The sequence below is a fragment of the Otolemur garnettii genome, unplaced genomic scaffold (assembly GCF_000181295.1).
Source record: "Otolemur garnettii isolate 467f Iridium unplaced genomic scaffold, OtoGar3 scaffold00028, whole genome shotgun sequence".
In the NCBI taxonomy this organism is placed as follows: domain Eukaryota; kingdom Metazoa; phylum Chordata; class Mammalia; order Primates; family Galagidae; genus Otolemur; species Otolemur garnettii.
In genome coordinates this window covers 13,013,394-13,023,621 of record NW_003852423.1, presented here as the reverse complement: position 1 = coordinate 13,023,621, position 10,228 = coordinate 13,013,394, and the positions used below count along the sequence as shown (strand labels likewise).

General features: G+C 54.3%; 1 protein-coding gene across 5 annotated transcripts in view; it reads right to left on the bottom strand.

The window, feature by feature from the left end:
- Positions 1 to 754: 754 nt before the first annotated feature.
- ADCYAP1R1 (ADCYAP receptor type I) overlaps positions 755 to 10,228 on the bottom strand; it is a 51,519-nt gene continuing 42,045 nt past the window's right edge. Inside the window, exons 13-16 of one of the 5 annotated variants that reach the window (XM_003788557.2) lie at positions 7,614 to 7,697; positions 4,562 to 4,691; positions 3,107 to 3,148; positions 1,084 to 1,507 (exon numbers count right to left, since the gene is read on the bottom strand). In XM_003788557.2, coding sequence (XP_003788605.1) covers positions 1,319 to 1,507; positions 3,107 to 3,148; positions 4,562 to 4,691; positions 7,614 to 7,697 — 445 coding nt within the window. In that variant the 3' untranslated portion in view covers positions 1,084 to 1,318. Of the gene's footprint in view, positions 1,508 to 3,106; positions 3,149 to 4,561; positions 4,692 to 7,613; positions 7,698 to 10,228 lie in introns of all 5 variants that reach the window. The other 4 variants (XM_012804350.1, XM_003788556.1, XM_012804351.2 and 1 more) reach the window with 4 other exon arrangements.

The window sequence follows — 10,228 nt, the reverse complement described above, 5'->3', positions numbered from 1 at the left end:
TACTGCTCTCTTTCACATTCTTAGGCGGTAGCTGTGCACTTGCAGCTAGAGGTCAGGATGGGTGTTAGGGAGCACACCCTTTATCAGAGTCAGCTTCTGCTGGTGGGCGTGGTGAGTGTGGCTTCTCCACTGGACGCCCTGGTGGCTCAAGGTGAAGGGCATAGAGGGAAGTCTTTGCAGAGGCCTCAGAAGGATTTCAATAGTTAAGTCCAAGCCCAGGGAACTGGTGCCTGGGGCTCCCCATCATCATGGGGAAGGGGGGTGCACCCTGGGCCTCAGACTTGAGTGTGTATGTGGAGGTGGGAGGTGCTTCATGATTCACTGACGTCACAGGCAGGCGGCTGGTTCATCCTAGTCATGGCTTTGACTCATGGGGAAATTGGGAGAGGGTGCTGAGGGGCTCTCTGTGGTGGGTGTCGTTAGGAAGCAGCTTCTCTGGGGCATCTAGTGGTGGCAGGAGGGGCAGAAAGGAGGCCATCAGCCAGCTCATCGTGAATTGGGAGTAAAATAATGGAGATGGTGAAGATCTTCCATGGGTCTCTCACACTTGTTCCATTCTGTCCTAATCACATCCACATTGCTGACTCTCAGCTCTTCTTGGATCAAATGAAAAGCACCAGAACTTTTCCTGACCCACAGCCCCCCTCCAAACTGAAATCTTTGACTGGAAGAGCCTTCAAGCTATCCCCCTGCCCTGGGATCCAGAAGCTGAGCACCTGGACACCAAGATGGCAGGTGGGCACTGGGGAGCCACGGACTGGCCTGCACTGAAGGGCACTTTGGCCACCCACGCTGGACCTTGGGTAGGCCTCAGGGACTGAGCCTAGGCCTGAGAAGGGCCTTTTGGTGGTATGCAGACTCAGGGAGGTTCATATCCAAAGTCAGACAATACAGGAGTGATTGGGGCAGGCACCACCCCAGCTTCCCAAAGCAGGGTCTCTCCAGCCTTAGCTCACAAGGCCTCACAGCCGGGGTCAGGCCATCACTGAGGCTGGTTGAGACACAGTGTGGTGGAGCTGAGGCCTGGTTTGAGAGGAGCAGGGCACTGGGGCCAAGGGGACAGAATGGAACTTTCCCAAATTCGAGGAATATTTACATGTCTGGGTCAGGACCCAGGGGACCAGTCTGGGAGGTACTGGAGGGGGCCAGTACCAAGATGGGAGGGGCAATACAGTCTGCTCTTCCTCCTTCTCCCCCCTGGAGAGCCAAGCTTCCAGCCCAGGGCCCACCCAAGGGGAGGGAAGAGGCACAAACATGCGTGGGCCGGCACCTGCCCGCAGCCCCAGCCTGTGGATGCAGGAGAGGAGGGGAGGGTGGCTCAGGTGGCCAGGTTGTCAGTCGGGAGGCCGGACATGCGGATCTGGGAGCTGCTCTTGCTCAGGATGGAGAGCTGGGTGCCCCCGTTCACCCCACTGCTGGCCAGGGATGGGTGCCGGTGCTTGAAGTCCATGGTAAAGTAGCGATTCACCTTCCAGCTCCGCCACTTCCGCTTGATCTCCGCCTGCACCTGCAGGGAGCAACTTGGACAGTCACTTCCAGGTGGACATCCTCTCCAGTCACCAGGCCTGGGTCCTTTCCAGGCTGGAGCTGCCACCTCCAGCAGTCCCCTGCCACAACCTGCAACCCTTGAGATTTCCAGAGGTGCTTCGACCAGCCATAGGCAAGAACACACCTGAGGAGCTGACCAGAACAGTCCTTTCCTGCTCACTGGTCACTGAACAAGGCCTGCTAAGGGGCCCCTGTTGTCTGCAGACCAGTGAGAGCCTAGTCCATCAACTCTACCAGGAAAGAGCCCCACAGGGAAGGCAAGTCAGCAGCAGAAGGACCCCATTTTCACAGCACATGAACAGTGCACAGGAGAGTCACCTAGGGAGTTTTGAAAACTCCAGATGCGCAGACCATACCCCAGAACAATTGCATCAGTATCTTTGAGTAAGACCCAGACATCCATAGTTTTTAAAGCTTCCCAGGTGATTCCAATGTGCAGTAGAGCTGAGAACCACTAAACAGTGCACCCCTGGAATAGCAAACCCTCATGTAGCCTATAGCATGGCGAGTAGGGGCCATATCAAGTCCCAGCCTCCACACACCTTCTATGGTCCTTTGTGCACTGCACAAACCACACAACCGAAAGCAGCACCTACACCCACCCTTTCCAGTTCTTGCCCCTACTTCCACTACAAGCTCTGGACAAGCTACACATACTCTACTTCCTGGCTCTCCCAGACACTGCCTGCAAAGCCCTTGCTGCCTCTCCTTATCTGCCCTAATCTGACCCTTCGGTAGATTATGTTGGTGACAACAAGCCCAATCTCCATGTTTCTCAGATGTAGAAGATGGGGAGGAACCTGCCAAGGTCACGAGGTCATGCAGCTAAGACCCCAGTGCTGGTGCACAAATAACTGCCCATTCTCAAACCCATCCCACCCAGCCTGTCCTCAGCCTAGCCCTGACACCTTTGTTCTTGGGCTCTACTCAAGGGCATCACCTCAGGAGAATACAGAGGAAGCCCCCAAACTAACAGTTCTCAAAATGGAGGATTACTGGAAGACTCCAGGTCTCTCCCTGGGGTCTCTTCAAAATCCTCAGTCCCCAACTTACCAGGGGATAGTCTGGGCCATGCTGGCTGGCCTGCTGGGGGCAGCACTGAATGCTGGGTGGCTCCTGACTCAGCAGCTCTGCCCAGCACAGCCTCATGACCTGTAGGCACTGTGCCCCATGCCTGACCCTTCTTCATGTCAACTCTTCCTCACTAAAGAGCATCCTATAGAGAGTGCCCCCAGGGAGATCTGCACTGAGGCTCCTCAGGGAGATCCATGCTCAGCACAGCTTATGTCTTTACAAGGTAGAACTCTGCTCTTGATTGGGGTGGGGCTTCATAGCACAGCTGCCAAGTGGGAGAGATTTGGGCACAGGGTAGAAAGTGTTAGGAGACCCTAGTACCACCCAATGTTGGCAGCTGTGTGACCAGCCAGCCCCCCAGTGCTCATAGCCTGCCAGAGCCCTCCCCTGAGGGATCAGCCCAGTAAGGCCAGCAGGCTGCTCCCTGAGTGCTCCCCAGTGAACCCCACCTGCCTGCTGAGAAGCCAGAGAGCAAGGATCTTACCTCCCCGTTCAGAAAACAGTAGAGAACAGCCACCACGAAGCCCTGGGAAGAGAGGGAGAATGAACCTGAGAGTGCTAGCGGAGGACCTCTGAAGGGCTGCCTGGGGCATGTGGGGATAGCATGCGGGGAAGCAGAAAGACACCATGACCTGGGTGGGGGCACCATGACCGGGGTGATAGGGGACAAGTTCTGTTCCAAGATGGGCACACCCATAGAGCCAAGTGGCTGGTGGGTAAGTCCCCTCCCACTGATGCACTCTGGCTTGGGGTTCTCACCTTCCCTTAGTCAAATCCTGCCTGTTCCCAAAGGCCAGCTTCATCCCACTTCCTATAAGAAGCTTCCCAGAAGGCTCTAGAATGTTCTTTTGGTTCCCAACATATCAAGAGACTCCTGAGGGCAAGAGCCCTTCAGGACAGAACAGGCCTTTACTCACCACCACCTCCCTACTGTGCCCTTGGCCGGATTCTCTGGTATGCAGCAACGCAGAACCAGACATGGAGTAAACACATGGCTGTACGTGTTTAGCTCTCCTACATATATCCTTTACATCTATACTGAACAAAGCAACAGCATTTTCCTGAATGTTGCAAGTCAGTTCTTTGCAATGCCCTATGTCCTACACTGCCACCTGAAGGGGCCAGAGGAATGACAGCTCAAGGCCCCCACAATCTGTCAGTGAGCAGAAATAGGCGCCCTGGGCTCTGACTCCCCAGCTAGGAACCTGAACCAGGGGAAACAGCCTTTAATTAAAATGGGTGGGGGGAAAAGTCAAATCAGTGCTCAGAGTAACTTTCTGATAATCAGGATCAGATCCTAGTGTGAGTGGCTAGCTGAGGGAGAGGCGCTCTATCCTGGTGCCCTCAAGGGAACCACCCCAGCCTCTACTGGTGCTCTGCTGCTCCTGTCGGCTCACCTACTCATTGTGATGCACCCAGCCCTTCCCTCACTCATTGCAGCCCCTTCGTTCATGCCCAGAGGTATGACTGCCTCCGCTCTCTCATCCTCTCGCTCGCTCACCGATGTGTCTTTTTGCTCACACACCTGCGCAGCTCCGTCAGCTCTCTGTGGCCAGGTCCTACACTACAGACCTTGACTTGGCTAAGAGCATTCCAGCCCTCACCGCTGTCTGGTCTAGCAGGAGGTCAGGATGTGGACAAACCAGGCCACTCCCCCTGCACTCCAGGTGGATGACGAGGTGCCACCTCAGATCACCTGAGGAGCCTGGCTTAGGACACCTGTCACAGGGATGCCAGACACTGTGTGTCTTCTTCCAGGAGCTGAGTGATAGACAGAGGACAGGGCTCTCCCAGCTCACTTCTACTCTAGTACTCTTACTTCAGAGGCAGAAACACTGAGGCCCCGAGTCTAAGTTGAACAGACTCCAGAACACCACCAGATGAGAGGCCAGGGTCCGGGCTGCGGGGTAGCTCTGCACTCCACACACAGTAGGCCTACCTGGAAGGAGCCCAGCCCAAGTTCAAACACAAGTCTTTCCTTCTTGCTGAAGTTGTCTGGGGAGAAGGCAAATACTGTGTAGTGGATTCCAAATAGCGGGATGAGCAGCAAGGTGGACCGGGCCAGCCGTCTGTCGGGAGAAAGCAAGACACCTGCTTCAGGCACTGCCAGGGCTTGGGACCCGAGCCACATCAGACAGGGAGCTCAGCCCCAGCCCCTTGCTTCCCCCCAGAGCTAGAGCCCTGTCCACAGACTCGTCAGCATTCTCTCCTAGCACAAGCGGCCCGGGAGAGATGGTGGCCACCAAGAGCCTGGGCTGCCAGGACTCCCCAGGATATATGGATGACATCCCCAGTTTTCAGGGCACCCAGGCAATGTCATATAAAACCACTAAAAATGTACAGGCGGGTGCACAAAACCCTCAGAAAAGCAAAGCCCAGACAACACTGGGACAGGAGTCAGAAGGCCTGAGGGTTCCTTCTGGGGGCACCCTCCTCTCTGGAAGGAAGCGCGTGTGCATACAAAGAACAGCCCCCAACGGCCATTAGAGACTAGGCTTTCCTGAGTCTGGGGACAGTCACTGAAAGTCATAGGAGCTGCCGATGACAGGGAGGGAGGGAGGACACAGTGGGTAGAACATAGGAGAGACTTAGGAGGGGTGACTGGGCAGAAGCCACCTGTCTGGGAAACTGAGTCAAGGGCAGAGGAGCATGTCTGCTCTGAAGTGGGACAGGTGAGGGAGAAAGAGCCCCCTGGGGCAGCTCTCCCGGGGCTCCCAGCCTGCCACTGGCCCCTAGGCCAACAGTGGGTGGAGTTGTATTCCAAGGGTACAGGGCACGAGGTCCCATGACAAGACACAAGGGTGTGTGCACTTAGGGGTTCTGCTCTATGAGAGGGGTGCTCCTGGGGTTCTTCCAGAGCGGGATACCACTCCACCCGGCCCAGCCCTACAGATGCGGCTGCCCCTGGGCACACCCTGCCAGCCCCTCCAGAGGATGGGCCTCGCCCTCTCCTGGCAGAGTTCCATCCACAGGGGCAGATAGCAGGTGTGAGGGCAGCCATTTGATCTGGGGCAATTGCACCATGTAACCCTCATACAGCACTTCTGGGAGAGAATGTTCTTTGGATGTGGGAACTAGGTTTCTAGAGAAGCTGAACCCATGGAGTCTATGTGAGGCCCCTGGCTGCCTCACTTCTCCTGGGAGAGAAGGAAGGATGAGCCAGGAGGAGATGAAAAAGGAGGGAAGGAGACATGGAGGGAGGAGGAGGCTGAGAAGAACTTCAGGAGGAGGAAGGTCAGCCAGAAAAGGAAGAGGCCCTGGAGTGGGGGCTCCACTTGTTTCTTCCCTGCTCACAGGCAGCATGTGCTGCAGGCCCCTGGGCCCCAGACCACAGGAGGAGCCCACAGGCCTGAGCAGCTGCCTGCTTTAAGCCCAGATGTGCAGCTGAGTGGTCCATCCTCTCAGCCATCCTGTTTTGTGCCGGCCTCTGCCTCTGTTACCATCCATGGCGAGCACACACCCTGCATGGAGGGGCCATGTAGAAACAGCTTGTTTCACAAATGAAAGAATGGACCACACAGTCCTGCCACAAGAGCCTCAGCATCCCCCAAACTGAACACCTCCCAGGAGCTCGGGTCTCACTCGTCCCTGGGGGTCCAGTGCCCAGCACTGGAAGGCTGCGGGGAATGTGTATAGAAGGAATGAAAGGCAGAAAGCGGAGGCAAGTGGCCAGAAATGCGCACACATGTCCATCTTGGGAGCCCTCGGTGGCCCTACCTGTAAGACCTGTGCTGTAAAGGAGACGTGCATGGAAGGCCCTGGGGAAGGGAAGTCAGCCCTGAGACATGCCCGCCGTTCCTGCCTTCCTCTTCCTGGCCACCCTTCCTACAAAAGGTCCATTTCCAGGTACTTGTCCCTGCAGCTGTAAAAGGGGGCCTAGAAACCAAGAGGTCAAACTTCTCCAGCCTCCGTGGTGGCACTAGATGGGATGGGTTCAGAGTGAGAGGAACAGCGGCCTTTCAGGCACAGGCTCAGCCCTGGCCAGTCACAGGGTGGGGGTGTGATGACATCAAAGCATCCCACAGTGCCACCAAGTTCCTCTCCCACAACCCTGCATAGCCCGGCACAGTCAGGGAATTCTGCTGGGGACCTAGGGCATCCCAGTGGCCCCTTTGGCAGATGAAGCAGTGAGGACAGAGAAGGAGGTCTCTAGAGCCCAGGAGTCTGAGATTTCCGTACTTCCAAGCTGACCTGGAATGGGAACTTAAGACGTGAGCCTCACACTATGACCAGATCAACCCAGACAGATAGTGACACAAGGCCTAAGCCTGTTTTCCTGCCCCAAGGAACCACCAATGGGCAGAAGAGTCCTAAAATACCAAGAGCTTCCAACGTCAGAGCTGCCCCAATTACAGTGTGCTGCCCGGAGGGAAGGGGCAGCAGCACCCTCCCTGAAAGACAAGTCCAAGTTGAGGCTGATAGCCTGGGCAGAGATGCCTTGGGGCATAGTGTTCAAGGATTTGAACTCCCTGGGTTCAAATCCCTGCTCTCTCTCTGCTTCATTTTTCTCATCTGTAAAATCGGGATCATACAATGACCCACCTCAGAAGAGTATTGTGGGGATTGAGTGAGTTAATGCTGACTCACACATAAACTGCTATAGACATTGAAGTGAGGATCCCTGCCCCATGCAGGGGGACAGTTAGATGAACTTAAGCCCTAAGACCCATAGAAGTTATTAGGCAATTGCAAAGGCTAAAGCCCAGAGAAGTAGGGATTGGGGAAGGCCACACTGGGGGCTGCAGAGGCAAAGACAGCAGAGCTGCTTCCCAGGGCTCCACGAGGTCCACAGCTCCATCCCCATGCCCTCCCCCCACAAGGCTGCAAAGAACTCACGAGACACACAGACATCAACATGCAACAGCTGGGGAGACAGAACAGGACTGGGAGGCACAGGCTGGCTCTCCATTGTCCTCCAGCAGCGGCGGTGGCAGCATGCGTCCCCCTCCCCTCCAGGACTCCCGGCCACAGCCACGGCCAGGCACACTTACAGAGTAATGGTGGACAGTTCTGACATCTTGCAAGAGTGCTGCTGAGCCCGCTGTGGCTTGCAGTAGCATTTCTGCACGCAGCTGCTGGGTATGACAAGATTAGCACTTCTGTCAGCTGGGGGCATCGGGCAACCCAGATCACAGGGAGGGCAGAGGACAGAGAAGGTGGACACAGGGCCAGGGCAGTGGAGGAGAATGAGGAAGCTGAGGGCTGAGACACGGGCACCTCTGAACAGAAAAACGCACGCTTGTATGTGGACACGTGTGTGCACAGCCACACACACACAAACGAGCACTCTGCTGGAACCACTTATAGCAGCGGTTCTCAACCTGTGGGTCTCGACCCACAGGAACTGCATTAAAGGGCCGCAGCATTAGGAAGGTTGAGAACCACTGACTTAGAGGGAAGGTGTGCGCACAGAACATGTGTAGGGGCTGGACTGGGTCTCACACAGGAAGCCAGTGGCTCCTTCAGGATCAGTTCCAAGTTCAGAGCATGGCCTTGTCACTTGGCAAGATGAGAGCTGGAAACTCACGCCGTGAACCTCACTAGAAACTCAGACCATGGATCTCACACACTGCCTTGAAACAGGCTTGGCTGTGAAGGGTGACAAAACTCCTTCCCCTGTCCTCCCACTCCCTTCTGCTCACCGCTTCCTCTCACTGAGCAGCACCCCCACACCTCAGCATCAGTGCACAGGGAGCAGAGGGAGGTCAGACTAAATGGCTTCTTAATCTGTCTAGACTTGGACTATCCGATACATAGCCACTCCTATACGTGGTTATTTGAATTAAAATTAACCACATTAAAAATCCACTTCCTCAGTTGTCCTGGCCACAATTTTAAAGCTCAACAGCCACATGTCACTAGTGGTTACCAGCTGGGCATTTCCATCAGGGTGGAGCATTCTGATGGTCAGTGCTAGGTTGCACTTCTTGATAAAAATTTAATGAGCAGGGACTGAGGCTGAGAGGAGCACACAGGCTCCTTCCATGTGGCCTGCAAAAAGAAGCAACCTCAAGGAGGCCCAGCTCTACATCCTCGGGGAGGTGGGGGCAGAGCCTCAATCTCCTCAAGAAGGTCTCAGGCTGAATAGCCACCTCTCCAGCCCTTCCTGGTCCTGCATATGCTTGGACCAGCACAAGCTGGGGACACTTCCTTCTCTAACAGACACGTCAGAGACAGATTAAGAGCCCTGTCATCTTGCCACCCTGAAAATACGATGTTGCTTCACAAACCCTCCCCCCAGGTGCTACGTGGCACTGGGGCTCCTGGTACTGGCCAGTGAATTAATAAATTGCATGTGGATCTGACACAAATGAGGACAGATCTACATGTGGTAGCACAGACCCGAGGCACTCACACATTAGCTTTTGATGATTCCAGCTCTCTGAGAGTAAGCCTGAGTACCTGACAGGTGGTCACATGTCATTCTGCTAAGGCTGGGATTTGTATTTACACACTTCCAAGGTGGGTCAAGTGCAGGCCTGCCCGACACCTGTGCCTTGTGGGGTTTGGGGTTCTCATTTAATAAATAGCATCTTTCAATTCACACCACACTCACAGGTGGGAACTGTGGGTCCCAGTTTCCAGAACAGGGAGGCTGAGGTGTGGTTTGATTCTTCGCTCCTCAGTCTATGCTGTGGACCATCAGCTCCAGCACCACCTGGAGCTCTGAGAAATGCAGAGCTTCTGAGAAATGCAGATTCTCAGGGGCCACCCCAAACTCCTAGCTCAGAATCTATATTTTAACAAGATCCTCAGGGGGCTCCTCATGCACATCAGAGCTTGAGAAGCACCATTATGGGATATTCACACATCTGAGAAGTTCCTTCACAAGTTCTCAGTGAATGTTGAAAGTTTGTTTTATACATACACAAAAGTCTGACAGGCAGACTCAAATAAGCATGCTTTTCTTGATAACTACAAAGGCTTAACTGGGTATACAGGAATGGGGGTTATTCTACTCTTCAAATTTACTATCTGCCTCATGCATACTGAAAGGTTGGTCAGTCTGTCCTATGGCCAGTGACCCCTCAGACGTTGGCCTGGGTAAACTAGAGAAACTGGGGTCCAGCTTCAGCTGTTCCCTCCTGTACATCAAGCTTAAACCCTCACTCCAAATTCAAAAGCTTCAGCTCTTCTCCTCTACAAAGCCTTTTTCTTTAGTTCCAAAACTGCTCTGCCCTTCTTGGACTCTAGGTGTTTGTAAAGTAAACAGATTTCTCTGAGTTTCTAAAGGATTTTAGGGGAATATTCTAAAAACTACGTAGTGACAAGTTGGCTGGGAATTTCTGCTGCTGGTGCAGGGCAGATGAAAGGGCAGTACAGGGGAGGATTGACCCTAGGAGGGCCCTCAAGGGACAGGGGTCTAGGGAAAAGGCCTTCTCCAAACCTGTAACAACTCTGTGCAAAAGGACTCTCTGAAAAGACAGAGAACAGGATAGTGGCAGGAAAGCCAGAGACAAAGGCAGGAGAAAGAAAGAGAAGTGGAAAGCTCTGAAAAGTCAGAATGATTAGTGAAAAGGCAAAAGGAATTTAATCAAGAGGAACAGGCAACCCTAGGCTGGCAGATGAGATAAATTCTGAGTTGGATCCAAGGGAGGATATCAAA